The sequence below is a fragment of the Echiichthys vipera genome, assembly GCF_963691815.1.
Source record: "Echiichthys vipera genome assembly, chromosome: 9".
Classification (NCBI taxonomy): Eukaryota; Metazoa; Chordata; class Actinopteri; order Perciformes; family Trachinidae; genus Echiichthys; species Echiichthys vipera.
In genome coordinates, this window is record NC_139834.1 from 22,065,638 (window position 1) to 22,083,065 (window position 17,428).

Genomic DNA, 17,428 nt, shown 5'->3' on the forward strand with positions numbered 1-17,428 from the left:
AATTGTATCAGAGGTTTTTTATTAAATACATTCTTGGTGATTGTTTTTACTTATTTGTGTACTACAGCACTATCAGAACTTCCAGCTGCTTGGAGCCTGGTGCCTTTTAAACAGCCTGTACCTGATTCTTAATCTGAGCCCCACTGCCCTGGCGGATAAAGGGAAAGAGAAGGATCCTCTGGCTGCCCTGCGTGTTCGTGATATTGCTGCTCGCACCAAGGATGGCGCAGGATCGCCTAAACTTGGTCCTGGCAAAGGGTAATTTCCAATGAATATGAGATCAGTCAATATAATATGTCTAGTGTCACAGATTTGCTTTTGATTGTAAGCAGTTATGCTGTTTTTCTTTTTTTAAATGTAAGTGAAGGTGTTACTGCAGTGAAATCTTTGGAATTTTGTCCAGTATATCATTTATACATTTATAAGCAAGAACTGCATATTTCTGATTTGTGATGTTTATTTTACTATAACATTTAAGGTCACACTTGAAAAGTGATTTGTGAGCATTCATTATTTTTGTCGTTTTCTTTCTGTTTTCCTCAAGACACCAAGGGTTTGGTGTTTTGTCTGTTATTCTGGCAAACCACGCCATCAAGCTTTTGACTTCACTTTTCCAGGATTTGCAAGTTGAGGCTCTGCACCGGGTAAATAAAGCAACACACAAAATACATTAACTATCTGTTGTATTTTAAATTTCCATTGAATTTGCATATCACAGCATATAAGCCAAAGTCATTGTAGCGATTGAAATGCAAACGCACAACCTTGTGTTTGAATAACCAAAACACTTCCCATATCTCAGTTAGGCTGTCTACATGACTTCTCGTTGTGTATAGCTTCTTAATGTTTTTTTCCATATCATGAGCCATGTTTTACTGTTAACAAAATCAAAACTTATTTGACCAATTCCAGTCTTGATTAATTAAAATACAAAGTAGAGAAAATGAAAAAAGCCTAAGGAAGGTTGATTAAAAAACAGAATGCTTAATTAATCATTTAAAAAAAATCTAAACATGTAAGAAAAACCCTTGACAAACATATGAAAAAAAGGAACCTTCTATTATTTGAAAGCCATGTTTTCAGCAGGGCTGGGCGAGTGACGGACCACCGGCTGAGCTTAACATCATGGCACAGAGCACTTCCATCCAGAGGGTCCAAAGGCTCATCGACTCTGTGCCCCTGACCAATCTACTCTTCACCCTTCTCTCCACTTCCTATAAAAAGGTGCAATCATTATATATTTACATACCTGTAATTTGCATGATTGCAAGTGTAGTTATTAATTTCACCCTCAATGTCAAAAGATGAGTATTAAGTGTGATACAACTGCCATACTTTTATAATGTACCACACTAAGGCCATATAGTCAAATCATTTATTTGAATCACTGATTTTAGAATTGAGATTGTGATGCCCCAAAAAATCAGGGTCTGATTTAAAAGGTTGTGAATAAATGTAATCGATTGAAAACTGTGATCATCATTAAGACTGGTCTTGTTTTTGCTTCCATCAGGCTTGTGTTCTGCAACGCCAGAGGAAGGGCTCAGTGAGCAGTGATGCCAGCGCTTCTACTGATTCAAACACCTACTATGAGGATGATTTCAGCAGCACAGAGGAGGATAGCAGTCAAGGTACTTTATCATTCTGGATTCCAGCAATTACATCATCACTTTAGAAAGTCTTCTAAAAATTGAAAGGTCATGCTAGAGTATGCACTCACATAGCAACTTTAGGTTTGCAGAACAAGAAAAAAAATCATATGGCTGTGGTCCTGAAATAATTTCCCATGGAATTATTAATGTATTTCTGATTCTGATCTGGACATCATTTTTACTTCAATACTGGCACAGATGATACAAGACACAATGCTTATTGCTGTGCATAGCATTGATAGTGTAGGGACGGCCCTGAAATTCCATATTGTTAAATATTTAATAATTTTGATGTAGAAGAAACTGTTGGAGTATTATATGTTTTATGTAAACATATAACATCACGCCAATTTCCCAGCAATGTAGTGCCTTCAAGATATACCTCAGATTCTTCAGGTGAGTCGTGTTTGGTCTGGAGCTTGTCAGTGTTGAGCTGTATCAGTGAAGCAGTGAAACAGGTGTGCTGTCAGTGGATCAGTCAGTCAGGTTTTAGCAGAAGTATGAAGGGTGAACACACACACACACACACACACACACACACACACACACACACACACACACACACACACACACACACACACACACACACACACACACACACACACACACACACACACACACACACACACACACACACACACACACACACACACTGTCATTTAAATCTCTGTCCCTTCATCACATAATTTGACAGTGTAGTTGACAGTGTCTACTATTTCAGCAGAGAGAAGACAGGAGAAGACAATTGCAGCTTGTGTCTCAGGTCAGCAGTTTTCTGTCCTAAGGTCAAAGACTTGGTGTCCACTTCACTGTCCTGGAATCATTTTGTTAGTGTATGTCTCACAATTTAGGCTCTGAGCTTTCGCTCTAATGGCTTAGAAAATGACAGAGCCACAGATGAAGATGCTTTGGCAAAACAGCCCATACTCTTAAAAAGGGCTTTCCACTGAAATTGCTAATGACAATGTTTTGTCAAAGAGATTCTGTGGCTCAGTGTGATTCAAAGGACAATACCAGCAGTGTTGACATGAGTGCTCATTTTTCATTTATTTTTTTACAAGCATTAAAACCTTAGATTAGAGCTCAGTGATTAATGGAAAAGTTACTCATACAGACAATTACAGTAACTGCCTCACCAAATGTTGCTGTTCTTGATATGTTGAGTCAAAGCTTTCCCCTGGCGCTTTCAAGAGCTGTATCCTAAAAGCACAACTTGACCCCTCTTTCATCTAGTCTGTGCCCCTGTCTTCTCTTGCCAATAATTGAAACCTTTATTCAAAACAGAGAGGGCGTTGAAAGTTACAGTAAACATCAACAATTATACAACAAACAGACCAAGGACATCATCATAAGGGACCCAAACAATTCAATGAAAATACATGCGTTCACACTCCTGCATGTCAGACATTCTGAGTCCCTACCACACATATTGAAAAACATCCTCAATACAAAACTAGAACCCATGTCAAAACAGTGGTATTGTTCTTGGATACAATAAATTCAAGTTGTGCTTGTAAACTATGGGCCTAAACACACTATGCTTCGTCTTGCTGTCACCTGCAACGCTATGATTTTTGTATGTTGCATGCAAATGTGAATATCAACTTAAAGTGATATTCTTTTCACACTTTAAAGTTGTTTCTTGTTTTTTATTTGAATTAATCTGTAGATACTTCTACTGGGTACGTCTGCTGTGAGATTCTTTTCAAGTCTAATGTTGCTAAAATATATTTAATTGATTCATAGCTACTGAAATAGATAGCCTCGTGGGGCCACCACGAAGTATAGGTGTGAGATTCAGTGTGTTGCCAGTCGGGTGGCAAGCGAAAGCAGAAAATGGTGGATCAACCCCTGGCTATTAGAAATATAATTCAGAATGCATGTGGTTGGGCTTCACATGTACACACTGAGCCAGTTCTTGAATCATAACCCAGGATAAGGGCAATACTTTTTCCATTTCCTGGAGTTGTCCAGGATGAGCGGTGTTGAGTGGGTGTGGGAAAACTCAAAAGCAAACTACTGAGTGCTGCTTTGTTGGAGGGGTCAACTCTATGCATCTGCATGCGGAGGAACGTTTCCATAGTTTTCAGTGCCCTAAGTGACAAGTAGCATCTTGAGTATTTGGTTGCTGATGATTCAATCTGCTGGGAATCTTCAATGCACATGTGGGAAAAGCGGGAAAACCTAGAGGGGGTTGATTGGATCTGAATCTGGGCGGAGCTTCTCTGCTAGTCAATGACTGTCCATATCACTATGTTTGAGCTTAAAGTAGTGGTAGTGTACTTGGTTACAGACGACCAAATTGATGATTGACTTCAAAATTATATAATCAGAAGGATCAGGAGCAGAACTGCTAAATGCTCAGGTGGCGGGTGAGGATTCCAGGTGCTGTAAATCGTGTTATGAGGGTCCCTCCTCCCATCATGGGAGGTTGGGCATCAAAGTGTGCCAGGATGAAACTTCCCATAGGGCAAGGGAGCCCTGAGTGCTAAAAGGTTGTTGAAATAAAAAGACATGTTGTTGGACACCAGGAGTGGAAAAGTCAAACTGAATTTTGGACCTTAAAGATTTGATGCTTTCTTTGCTAGTGCTCTTCAAATTACTATTACTTGGCGATGTGATTTAATCCAGTGCTTAAAAATGCCAAGAGCTTGCAAAATTAGAACGTATCATACTTTAATTTGATTTTAACAAGGTCGTAGCTGATGCATGTTGCTAGTTTATAAAAACAAAATATATTTAATGCCTGTGTCCTGTTGAATGTAACACAATGCTTTCTGCTGAGGAATATTGTGTTCTCAGTTCAACAGATACTGTAAAGCTTCCCTTAGAGAGTAACAACACATGTTTTGCATCAAGTATGTCTCATTTTACCAATAGCATGTATGCACACACACATGCAGTTTTGAACTCAACATTGCATGCTATTTAATTGCTTAGGTTTTACTAGAATTTATTAAAGGAAACCAACTTTGATGTCTATAGTCCAATGTCCAACATTCTAGTATTCTGTTGGAGCTACCCAAACCTGAAAACATTTATGTGGCCCTAATTATAGCAGGTTACTTGAGGAAGGAACACTCTACAGCAGCTTTTTAGTTTTTCAGCAACTAAGGTGTGTGGCTGTCTTTTATTGTTTAACTACCTGTCCTAATGACGGATCTCTAGTTTTCTTCTTTAAGTGGATATTCACCAACAGGATGTCACTGTATGTTTACTATTTACTGCAGTCCTTGACTCTTATTCACCGCCTGCCCAGTGTCGTAGGCATCATCAACTAGTTTGAAGCTTTTTACATTTTGCGTTCTCGTCACACCACTACCACTCCACAAATGTAAGTCTTGGGTCACCTACACTCTATGGATGTAAATGGTTTGTCTTTCTGTGCAGATGATGACAGTGAACCCATCTTGGGGCTTTGGTTTGAAGAGACAATTTCGCCCACCAAAGACAAAGTCGCTCCCCCACCCCCTCCACCACCCCCACCTCTGGAGACTTCTCCCAGACTGAAGAGCCCCAGCAAGCAGAACCCAAGCGAGAATGGCAACATTTTAGCTGGACGTAAAGACCCAGAACTGGTAAGGACTGACAGCATGCAGAATAATGATGCCGCATTAAAGGCATTTGCACACCAAGTCCGTTATTTTCATCCAAAGTTGTTGCATGTTTACAAATAAACACAAATACATGTTGTGTCAGTCATGTTAAAACACAGAATCTGAAAGCCGTTTGAACACTCAGATCCATGATATATCCAGACGTCATCATCCAAGCCATCAGATGAGCTAAATGATTGACTTTGTCTCCCAGCACAAAGCACTTTACAACAAAGAGATTCTATTATACTTCAGATTATAGGCTTCAACAGATCAGATAGTAATATACATTTGGGTGATGATGCCGAGGAGGGGGATGAAATGGAGGTTAAGGACAGCACACACACACACACACACACACACACACACACACACACACACACACACACACACACACACACACACACACACACACACACACACACACACACACACACACACACACACACACACACACACACACACACACACACACACACACACACACACACACACACACACACACAGACAGAGGGAAAATTCAACAATTCAACCCCTTCAGGTAGCTGTAATGCCAAATGCAAGCCCAGACAGAGAGTGGAGAACAGCCAGGTTCCTCCAGCGAGAGAGGAGTGAGAGGAGCAGCGAGAGAAAAAGCAACAGTATGTTGTCTCGAATAGGGAATTTTCGCAACAAATATAATCATAAAACGCATCACGCTCGGTGTGGAAGGTTTCGAATGATTTTTTGACGGCAAACATATGGACTCTGTGCAAATACCTTAAGTCCGGCATTCTCACCACATTCATGTTTTTGTAATGCTAGTGTAACAGTCTATATGGCTCTACAAACAACTTGTGTAAATGTGTAGGTTTTAACATGTGACAACCCAGCAAACCATTATTGCTTGTTCCTATAGTTCCTCAGTTTAGCCTCCAGCATTCTGAACTTCATCACCACCTCAATGCTCAAGTCCAGGAACAACTTCATCCGCAACTACCTGAGCGTGTCCCTTACAGAGCAGCACATGGCTACGCTAGCCAGCATCATTAAAGACGTGGACAAAGATGTCAAAGGTACACTGAAAAAAGTGACTGCGTATTGTTAAAATGATCTCAAATTTTAACCCTAATTGGTAGCTTGGTAGCTAATGAAGGGTGCATCTCGCAAATTGGTAGAAAGTTAGTAATGTATGCTGTAAGGATTAATGCATTTGTTCTCCTCAGGCTCCTCAGATGAAGCGTTTTCTTTAGCGCTGTATCACTTCAACCACACCCTGGTAACATCAGATCTTCCATCTCCAGCACTGCAGGTAAGAGGATTTTCTCTGATATGACATTATCTTTTTCACCGCGACCAAACATCTCTGTGAATCACTAATATTATTGTTATTTATGAATTGTTTCCTCAATGTCACAGACTTATTATTGTATTTCTTGTCATTCCCAGAGCACCCTTCTTCAGCAGTTAGGTGTTGCACCCTTTTCAGAGGGTCCCTGGCCTCTGTACATTCACCCTCAATCCCTATCAGTGCTCTCCAGACTTCTCCTCATATGGCAGCACAAAGCAAGTTTGCAAGGCGAGCCAGATGTACCTGAGTGTATGAAAGTTTGGGAAAGGTATGACCACCATTCAAATTCTCATCTGGCTCATATGGACTTGTTTCAATTTTGTGTCACCAAGTTCGTGCTCACAGAAAAAAACTCTGCTTCACTTTGGCATCCATGTTAAGAAACAAGTGAAAAGGAACGGCCATTATAAGTCGATCAATATTTCAATATTTACCAAGATCTGAGAACAGAAGGGACACACTTTTTACAGAGCTGTGGTTTGCAAAACTCTAGGAATATATAGAAAATGTCCTTGTTGAATCTATATACTCGATAAAATTTTCAAGCAGTTTGTTGAAGTTATTCTTTTGACCCATTACTGCTTTCTACCATTCCTTTCCTGCTCTCATAGATTCTTGGGAACGCTGAAGCAGCACACGATCCAGAGTTCTGTGCATGGAGAAGACGACCTTAACGTAGAGCACCTCCAGCTCCTGCTGCTACTTTTCCACAATCTGTCAGAGCGTGGTCGGCGGTCAGTCCTGACCCTGGTCACCCAAGCCATCACTGAAGTTGCACAGAGTAAAGACTCCCAACTGAAAGCAGTGCCCCTCAACCTGGCACGCCTGTGCCTGGTTTTGGACTACCTGCTGCGCCACTACTCCAAGGCACCCGTGTACCTTTTCGAGCAGGTTAATTGCTTGTTGTTTTTTTTTAATTGTGTTTGTCTTGTTCTGATGGTAAATTACATGTATTTTAGTTCATGGAGTGTAGTTCCATTTATGTGATTTATATATTTGGTAAATCATTTTCATACTTTTTAAGTAAAATACTGAATAACCTTTATAGAATAGTGAATTTCTTTGGAGCAGCTATTGGCTTTCAGATTCTTTAAATGGTTGTTTGGAGTTTTGAGTTTCGATTACCCCACCTATAGACCTTTTCAAAGATGAAAACATAAACATTGTAAATGTGCCCTTGTTTATTAACTGTTGCAGTTCATGTGAATGACATAAACTGACAGTAACTTAACAAGGGCCCAGGCTGTTGCCTAGTAATGGAATGCCACTGAAAAGATCTATAGGTGTGTCATGACAGCAGACGAAGTTATATATATATAAAACCTCTTTATTTGAATACTGTATCTCTGAATAAATGTGACTATATGAAAGGAAATTTAGCTTCTCTCTTCCATGAATATTATTCGTAGGTGCAGTATAACCTCCTGACTCCACCTTCCACTGGGCCGAGTTCTGTTCAGGATGGTGGCAAACGCAGCGGCCTCCCACTTTACTATGGATTTAAAGAGGTGGAGGAGAACTGGGCCAAACACTGTTCAACAGGTAAGACCAATGAAGGAAATGTACTTTTTTAACCACTGGTCAGAGCATGACAATATGTTAAAAAGTACTACTTTACTATACATTAACTTTTTGGCATATACAATATATCTAATGGACAAAGTCACTGGTTATTCCAAGTGTTCACCCTGGAGGGATTGATCTCCCAACTTAAATCTCATTGTTTCAAGCTATTTACTGAAAAATGTTTTTTGCTCCTATTGATGAATGTAGTTTGTGTCTAATAAAACATCAGATATGCATTGTACATATTGTATTTACACATTCTTGTTGCTGTGCAATTATATTGGACTAACTGTTCCTGCATGGCTAAACCCAGTTGTCTGTGCGAGGTAATGGCTAAACCTAAATTAAACACAAAAGCGGAAGTTAAGAGATTAATGAGGATTACAGTATTACAAGACTTGTATAGAACCTCAGCAACTTTCATGCATGTATTTTTTTTATAGTTTGTTTTCTTGTGTCTTATATGTGAAGAGGATGTGGCTATGGTGGTATAAGATGAGAAAATAACATTCTGTTTTCATGCATTTAAACCGTTTTTAGATTCAAATGTTCAGCCAAAATTCTACTGCGTTCTGTCCCCTGAGGCATCTGAAGATGATATCAGCAGACTGGACAGCAAGGTGAGACTTTAAACAGTAATAGATGAATAAATGGGTACATAAGAAAAAATAATATATAATTATATTCTCACTGTATTCAAACATAACTCATTTTTCCTTTCTGGTAGGTCTTTCCGAAGCTGTTTAATGGGGCAGTTAAATATGAGGAACTGTATGCGCGGCTCATCTCACTCCTGGTTGCAGGCTCTCAGTTTGACACCGCAAGAAGACAGGAGAACAAGCCAATCACTCCTATGGTGAGAACACACTGTGTGAACAAACCATGAACTTTGTAAACAGGGCAAACAAGTCCATGATGCAGGTGGCACCAGTTGCCTGCAGGGCTTCAAGATACTGACTTTTTGTGTTATTTATCATTCAGTTACAATATTTAAAAGTCAATGCAATTGCTAACTTCCATGAATAAGACTGCTTTTACATAATGTGCTTACAAAAAAATATATTACAAAAGATTTTGAAAGCTTTTTAATGTAAAACACGACCAGGAAGTGTTTCGTTTGAACCAATAGTAACTGTACAGCAACAGACATCTGTCCTGACATTAACTGAGTGCAGATTGAAATACAGTGCTTGTTTGTTCATCACCCTTCACAGGAGGCATGCTCCCTTCAGTACTACTTCCTGATACTGTGGAGGATCCTGGGTGTTTTACCACCCTCTAAGGCCTACATGGAGCAGCTAAATACTGGCTGCAGCGATCCATGTGAGAGTGACATCCTTCACACGCTGAGATGGTCCTCGCGTCTTCGGGTGTCTACCTACGTGAATTGGATCAAGGTCAGTTGACATCTTAAATTCTTACAGTATGCTAATTATCATGATGGATGCCAAAACACCATCAACTTCAAATATATTACATTTGATTGTTTTATGTCCAATGTCTTGACTTCTTGATTTCTGATTTACACAATATACTGTAGTGTGTCCTTAATCCTGTAATGTATTATCTTCAGTCCTTTTTCATTGTGGTCTATTTAGATGTATGACTATGCTCATGTCATCACTGACAGGAACACTTAGTGAAGCAGGGAATGAAAGCAGACCAAGCAGCCTCTCTCGTTGAGATGACGGCTGCTAAGTGCAGCACGGTTAAATACGATGTGGAGCTAGCAGAGGAGTACATTGCCAGACAGGTAATAATAATAACAACGTAGTCATTGTTGACCTTTGTGTCGATTTGTTGTCCAAACTAAGTTTTGAGCACAACTGTCGCTCTTTGACGACTTGATTCTGTTGCAGATTTCCACCTTCTCCAGCGTAGACCCGAACGCCATCCTTCCACTTGATCAGTTACCGTCTCTACAAGCCATCTATACATTGGATGCAATCATCTCTAAAGTGCAGGTTTCCCTAGATGAACATTTGTCCAAGGTTGCCATTGAGGCAGATGGCCACAAGTCATCTGAGATCACAAAGAACCTACTGCCTGCCACGCTGCAGCTCACTGATGTTTACACGGCCTTCACAAGGTGAGTAAGGGATAAGACGAGCCTGTCTACATCATGCATTGAGTCAAGCGAGCTGAAATATAAGGACATGATTTAAGGGTTTATTTATTGCTTTATCTTTTGGATAAAACCAATGCATGATAACAGTTTTGATGTTTTTTTTGTGTGTATCAAATCCTTGATATAATGACTTAAGATAAGAACAGTATGTAAGTACTGTAAGAAGATAGTGCCGTCAGCATGTAACACAAACACGTTACACGTGAGCTCCAAGTTTTAAGGTGCGTTTCCACTATGGTCGACTACCCTGAACGAGGAGGGTCTATCTCACCAAAAATGCCCCTAATTTGCATGTTAGTCGCTCAGGAGTCGTTTGAACCGAGTAGAAAAGGGGCCTCCTTTGTCCCAACTGATATACCCGGTTGCCAATTGGATGTAGCTCTTGGCGGGATGTGACATGTGGTAGTACAGACGCCACCACACCCGCAAAGTAGAGTAGACACTTTTACCACTTTTAACACAGCGCAGAAATTGATATGTGCAAGGATTCTTGATTGAATTTCCGGCCTGTGGTCCTTTGCCACACACACACACACACACACACACCCCGTACTGCAGCGAGGTGACAACAAACACATTTACACCGCCTTGAATATTTAAGGTGGAGTGTTTTCTTTCATGTTACTTGTACATAAGTTGACATTATGAATAATACGGGCCACCTTAAATCAAACTACAACTATTCTGTATTACTGATTAGCTGATCACTGGTGATCTAAACCCATTCAGAGTGACACGTCACCTCCGGAGTCTTGTAAATCCTCAGGCCTTTTTTTTTGTAATGGAAACACAGCGAGTGAAAGGCCATTTGAGAGGGCGTGGACTGAAACTTTACGCGAGGCCACTCTACAGGGCTAATGGAAACACGCCTATAGTCACAGTGTCGGGAACTGACAGACCTGAAACCTCCGTATGTGACAGGCTGGGACAGACTGTCTCTGCTGTCTGTCGGCAGCTTCCGATGTTTACCTCAGAGAGTACCGTAGGCTACACTGCGGCTAACACAAGTACTACGCAAAGACACCTGCAGCACCACGGCTCTCTGCTAAAATCAACCCCCCTGTAAAGAAAATACTGAAAGTTTAGAATATTGTTAACATCTTGTCTTGTTCTCGTGGACTCAATCATGTCTCATCACACCCCTAATTCTGAATGTATAGTATATTTTTTAATTTTGTACTCTCATGAGCCTACCCCTAGACTCTGAGGTGTTTGCAGGTCTGACCTATACACCCTCTTCATATTTATCATTCAGCTGTTTATTCTAATAAAATTATTATTTCAAACTTGTCATGACCAGGTCTTATCTACTGATGAACATCCCAGAGGAAGGAGAGAACAAGCTTACAGATGCCAAGCTCCAAGGTTATGCTGCAGTTCTGTCCATTGGCTCCACCCGCTGCAAGGCCAACCTGCTGGGTATATTAAAGAGTTACTCTAGAACAAAATTGCCACAGTACCTTCACTTGCTCAACCTTTCTGTACACTCAGTGTTTTAATCAGAACTTCTTTTATTTAAACTTCACAGGTCATAGTATTATGCAGAATTTGCCATCAGCTGTACAAACAATATGTGAGACCTGGAACGGCATCCACACCAATGAATTCCCCAACATTGGCTCATGGGTACGTGAGTTGTTGCTTGTTCAGTTTGTCTTTGTCCCTTTATAAAGGAGAGTAGGCAAAAAACTTTTTTTTTTTCTGGCATAATTGCTCTCGTGGTCCAGTACAAAGTCATCAACTATGCCTCTGCCATAAAGGATGTGTAAATGTAACATTTTTGTGCAGCACTTTCTCCTATTTCAAACCTCAGCGCTGACGAGATCAAAATTCTACATTCAAGCACTCTGCTGTTTACCTTGGACATTTTTCTATTTGGTTTAAAGTCATTGTTATTTCCTTTTATAATAAATATAACACTAAGTGTAATGTACTTTTCTATTAAAATCTGATTTAATCTATAATAGGCTTAACCACCTTAAATCATTTAATAAAGATAAATATATACAATATAATTACAAAGGATATTCAAATATCAATATCTAGGTTTTGTCCATAATGCCCAGCACTACTCAGAATGTCAAAAAAAAAAATCAGTGAACCAGCAATTGAGACTAATAGTCTTGTGTTGTTTCTTTCTCAGCGAAATGCATTTGCGAATGATACCATTCCATCAGAGAGCTACATCAGTGCCATCCAAGCAGCTCACCTGGGTACACTGAGTTGTCAGGCCTTACCTCTGGCCTCTTCTCTGAAACACATCCTACTCTCTTTGGTCCGCCTCACTGGCGACCTCATTGTGTAAGTGCTTGTCCAGTCCTAATTAAAGAATGATTTAACATATAACAAAACGTATGTGATAAGTAAAATGCACTTCAGATAATATTGCTGCTTGTCTGTCTCCCCAGCACAGAGGAGCTGAATCCTTCACAGGTTGTGCGCACTTTGCTGCCCCTCCTCCTGGAGAGCAGCACAGAGAGTGTGGCTGAGATCAGCAGCACCTCACTGGAGCGCATCCTCGGCCCATCCGAGTCAGACGCCTTTCTAGCCCGCATCTATGAGCGTTTGGTCACTGGGTGTTACAACATCATTGCTATTCACTCAGACCCCAACAGGTATGCCGTGTCCGACTTGATAATTAATCAAATCTACATTGAAATATATTTTATATTAACATCAAAACACTGGAGATGACGAGCCTACAGAGAAAATCACCCCACTTTGCAAAACTATTAGCCTACTTTAGCATATTGTCTTTGTGAACTTGCCTGCACATTTGTTATTAAGTTGAGTCTCTTTGTTCATATCAATCTTTGATTTCATGTTTTTTTTAGTGGCCTGGATGAGTCTGTCCTCGAGGAATGCCTTCAGTACCTTGAAAAGCAGCTTGAGAGCAGTCAAGTCCGCAAGGCCATGGAAGAATTCTTTTCATTCAGGTATCTGCTCAACCGATGATACAGGCTGCATTATTACGCATTTATACTATTACGTCACTTATTTTGTGTTTCTTTTTTCCAGCGGTGAGCTCGTCCAGATTATGATGGCGACCGCCAATGAAAATCTATCAGCGAAGTTCTGCAACAGGGTGCTGAAATTCTTCACCAAACTTTTCCAGCTCAGTAAGTCAACTGTTAGCAGACTGTTTCATTTCAATCAAGAAAATCTATCAAAAGGCTGAGGTATGCTTCAAATGGACTGGAGGTAATGGCAAAAGTGTCAAGTCCAGTTCCATGCCAATGGCTGTGTAAAGTGGCCATGCTGCTCTGAATGTCTGTTGTAGAAAGTGTCAAATATTGTCATATCTGATGTCAGAAAGGTGTGTTTCAGATCGTGTTTGACGATCCAACAAGCACTTAATTTGAAGGATACTGACGCCTTGTCAAAAATCAAATCAGAAATCTGATGCAAGTATAATCACATTTTTGCAATAAGCCTAAATGTCACGGTAATGATTTTCGTTCCCAGCGGAGAAGAGTCCGAACCCTAGCCTGTTGTGCCTATGTGGCTCTCTGGCCCAGTTGGCCTGCGTGGAGCCCTCTCGTCTGCAGTCCTGGCTGACACGCATGACGGCCACCCCGCCAAAGGACTCTGAGCAGCTGGAAGTAGTGCAAGAAAACCGGCAGCTCCTGCAGGTGCTCACCACTCATATTGTGCGCGACAACAGCCAGGTGGGTGAAGGAGTGTGCACTGTCCTCCTCAGCACACTCATTCCCATGGCAACAGACATGCTGGCCAATGGAGATGGAACAGGATTTCCTGAGCTCATGGTCATCATGGCCACGCTTGCCAGTGCTGGACAGGGGGCTGGTCATCTGCAGCTGCACAGGGCGGCTATCGACTGGCTGACTAGATGGTAAGAAATAAGTCTCACGGATATGATTTAATCAAGGAACTTTTTTAGTGACGGCTCAAGTAACCAGAATAATTGCTATAAAATGACTCATTTTAAAATGACTAAAATGTTTCTCTGCAGCAAAAAGTATTTAACACAGAAGAATGTCGTGGAAAAAGTGAGCACAAACTTATCCCAAGGAAAGGTAAGTTTTTATTTTTAACAGTACCTTTTTATGGCTCCAATCAGATTTAATTCCATTTTGAAAATGTTTCCCATTTGGGCGTTTTCAAAGGGAATTCTTACCACAGGTCAAGTAATTTGATATGCACCTGTTCCTTGATTTCCAGCACGCCAGCATGCTGGAATGCTCGTGCCACATAATCTCTTATCTGGCTGATGTGATGAATGCTTTGAGGCAAAGCAGTGGCCAAGGCACCTCAGCACTGCTGATGGAGGGAGAAGAGAAGGCCATGGAGGTGGACTCGGACTGGGTGGAGGAACTTGCAGTAGAGGAGGACGATTCCCAAGCAGAGGACTCTGTGAGATCTCATCCCTTTATGTCTATCTTCTAGAAACGGTGTCATGTTTTGTAAATGCTTAAAGACCTTTTCAAAGATGTGAACATAAGAATTCTAAATCTGTCCTAGCTGATTTCCTGTTGCAGTGTAAGTGAATGGCATCAGCTGACAGGAAGTTCACAAAGACCAAGGCTGTTGCATAGCAATGGAATTCCATTGAAATGGTCTATACAGACCTGAACATAAAATGCTACAAAATTGTTGTTTTGAAAACACTTGCAGTTTACTTCACGTATAATGTCTTGCGTTTTTTAACTTAATATAATAGCCAAATTATTGTACACAAAGCTTTCTGACCATACTCAGGAATAGCAAATATAGAAAAGCAACATGTCAATTTAAACCTGGTTTAAATTTGCACCTGGAAGCTTTTTTGCAGCAGTTCAACTTAAAAGGGAAACCCCTCTGTTTGGGTTGTATAGTGTCTCCTAGTCCAGCTCAATGGCACTGTCCAGCAGAACAAAAATGACATAGATAACATACCTTAACTCAAAATTCCTAAAACAATGTGGAACATCATCTTTATCCAGATGGCAGAAATTCTTCTGGGACTAAAAAGAACAATCCATCTTAACGCGTTTTTCATCGTTGTACAGGATGAAGACTCCCTTTGCAACAAACTCTGCACCTTCACCATCACTCAGAAGGAGTTCATGAACCAGCACTGGTAAAGAAAACTTAATTATTCCCTGTGATTTTAAGTTTTCTACTTGAATGAGACCAGGGGCTTTTTATTAATCATGATTGTCTAAATTGTTTATATACAGTACTGTTCACAGTCATGTCCTGTTCATTTTCATTGTGCAGGTACCACTGTCACACCTGTAAGATGGTGGATGGGGTAGGTGTGTGCACAGTGTGCGCCAAGGTCTGTCACAAAGACCATGAGATCTCCTATGCCAAATATGGCTCTTTCTTCTGTGACTGCGGTGCCAAAGAGGATGGCAGCTGCCAGGTGAGACCGAATACCTCAGGTCATCATGGGAAGAGAACAACAGCGGTAACTTTGGCTTGCAAGTCATTCCCCCATTGACTTCCATCCAGTCATTTCATTTGGTCAGGGTCATAGCTAGCCCACACATGTGGCCAGAAATTGAGAGAGATCATGTTATGAATGTCTGTCGTCAATATTTTGTTTAATGTTAAGGCCAGCTTTCCATGTTAATCTTAAATTATGGTATTTTTTTAATGTGCATGTGATGATGAACAATCAGCTACATTTTACCTTCAGTTTACTGTTAGTTTGAGAAGTATAATAGGTATTTTGCATTCTTTCTTTCGTGTTTACTACTTCTGTCAGTCTTGTCATTACAATGACTCATGCTAGTTTTCTTCAAGTAGATGACAAAGTGAAAGTATATTGACATGCAGCAAATTCTAATAACAAAATACAGTTAAGAATTGTTCCAGTGAAATCAGCAGTATTGTCAGTCCATGATTTTTGTTTACATTTGGAGGCAGTTTAGATGAAATGTGCCTCCAACCAGCAGGATCTCTCTGACCTTTCTTTTGACTAACTATATACTCCATAATGTGGAGGAGCTAGCAAAGTGAAAACAACAGCAGGTTATCCGTATTGTAAAGAAGTTAAACAAAGAAGATGTATTCTATCTTACTGTATTTGATGTGCTGCCATTTTCAGTTATATTTGCATGCCCATATCAACAGTGTTGCCTTTCTCACTGCTCTTCTTTTGTGTCAAACCCTCCGCAGGCCCTGGTCAAACGCAGCCCCAGCAGCGGCATGGGCACCACCCTGAAAGAGTCTTCTGCATTCCAGAGTGAGCAGCGTATGCCTGACAGTGCTATCCGTCACCAGAATGCATCACCCTCCGACAAGGGCAAGGTCACAATCTGTGATGGCAAACCTGGTGATGAAGACAGACCTAAAAAGAGCAGTGTGTGCAAGAGCATTGAGGGCTGCCAGGAAGAGTTGGTAACACAAGTGGTGAGAGAAAACCTGTTCATCTATTTTGAGATTCTAAGTCGGTGTCTCTTTCTGTCATTTGTAAGAAAGATATAACTTGGCTTAATTAAATTCCTTAAAGCAGTATTTCAAATTTATTTTACATGCACAGCACTGTACATTGAGTGACTCAAGCTTTTTGCTCTCTTTCTCCACAATAGATGGGATCATCTACTGCAGCAGTCATACTAGAGATGCTTATGTTTCTCATGGAAGCCATCCAGACCAACTTTCAGCAGGCATCAGCAGTCGGAAGCAGCAGCCGGGCTCAGCAAGCACTCAATGAACTGCACACTCAGGACAAAACTGTGGAGATGACTGACCAGTTAATGGTACGAACACCTGTATAATTTGGAGTGGTTACTCACATAATTCCATAAATCATGATATCTTCTGTAAATCCTTTCAGAAAGTAAATTGTTTGTAAATTGCTGCGCTTTCCCTCAGGTACCCACGCTCGGCTCTCAGGAAGGGGCTTTTGAGAACGTGAGGATGAACTACAGTGGTGACCAGGGACAAACTATACGCCAGCTAATTAGTGCACATGTCTTGCGTCGTGTTGCCATGTGTGTCCTGTCTTCACCCCACGGTCGCCGCCAGCACCTCGCAGTCAGCCACGAAAAGGGAAAGGTAAGCTTCACAGACCAGTAAGCTGAATTTTTTTCTTCCATTTAGAGACCTGCACTCTCATGGAGACTCCACCTGCTGGTCCATGTGAGATATATCTAAGCATGAGGATATGGTGGAATAATATTATTAATAATAAAATATATATGTG

The 17,428-nt window shown here is 40.8% G+C and overlaps 1 protein-coding gene across 10 annotated transcripts in view; it reads left to right on the forward strand.

Moving 5' to 3' along the window:
* ubr4 (ubiquitin protein ligase E3 component n-recognin 4) overlaps positions 1-17,428 on the forward strand; it is a 51,956-nt gene that overhangs the window by 6,726 nt on the left and 27,802 nt on the right. For 4 of the 10 annotated variants that reach the window (XM_083920767.1, XM_083920771.1, XM_083920770.1 and 1 more), the window contains exons 11-39: positions 68-258; positions 545-644; positions 1,084-1,224; positions 1,514-1,631; positions 5,043-5,230; positions 6,147-6,303; positions 6,454-6,539; positions 6,677-6,846; positions 7,190-7,469; positions 7,988-8,120; positions 8,685-8,764; positions 8,872-9,000; positions 9,359-9,541; positions 9,775-9,897; positions 10,004-10,233; positions 11,573-11,691; positions 11,801-11,898; positions 12,416-12,573; positions 12,681-12,887; positions 13,107-13,208; positions 13,291-13,391; positions 13,738-14,125; positions 14,246-14,309; positions 14,455-14,646; positions 15,282-15,352; positions 15,493-15,685; positions 16,399-16,632; positions 16,812-16,982; positions 17,098-17,280. In XM_083920767.1, the coding sequence (XP_083776893.1) occupies positions 68-258; positions 545-644; positions 1,084-1,224; positions 1,514-1,631; positions 5,043-5,230; positions 6,147-6,303; positions 6,454-6,539; positions 6,677-6,846; positions 7,190-7,469; positions 7,988-8,120; positions 8,685-8,764; positions 8,872-9,000; positions 9,359-9,541; positions 9,775-9,897; positions 10,004-10,233; positions 11,573-11,691; positions 11,801-11,898; positions 12,416-12,573; positions 12,681-12,887; positions 13,107-13,208; positions 13,291-13,391; positions 13,738-14,125; positions 14,246-14,309; positions 14,455-14,646; positions 15,282-15,352; positions 15,493-15,685; positions 16,399-16,632; positions 16,812-16,982; positions 17,098-17,280 (4,590 nt within the window). The remainder of the gene's footprint in view (positions 1-67; positions 259-544; positions 645-1,083; positions 1,225-1,513; positions 1,632-5,042; positions 5,231-6,146; positions 6,304-6,453; positions 6,540-6,676; positions 6,847-7,189; positions 7,470-7,987; positions 8,121-8,684; positions 8,765-8,871; positions 9,001-9,358; positions 9,542-9,774; positions 9,898-10,003; positions 10,234-11,572; positions 11,692-11,800; positions 11,899-12,415; positions 12,574-12,680; positions 12,888-13,106; positions 13,209-13,290; positions 13,392-13,737; positions 14,126-14,245; positions 14,310-14,454; positions 14,647-15,281; positions 15,353-15,492; positions 15,686-16,398; positions 16,633-16,811; positions 16,983-17,097; positions 17,281-17,428) is intronic. The other 6 variants (XM_083920774.1, XM_083920776.1, XM_083920768.1 and 3 more) reach the window with 3 other exon arrangements.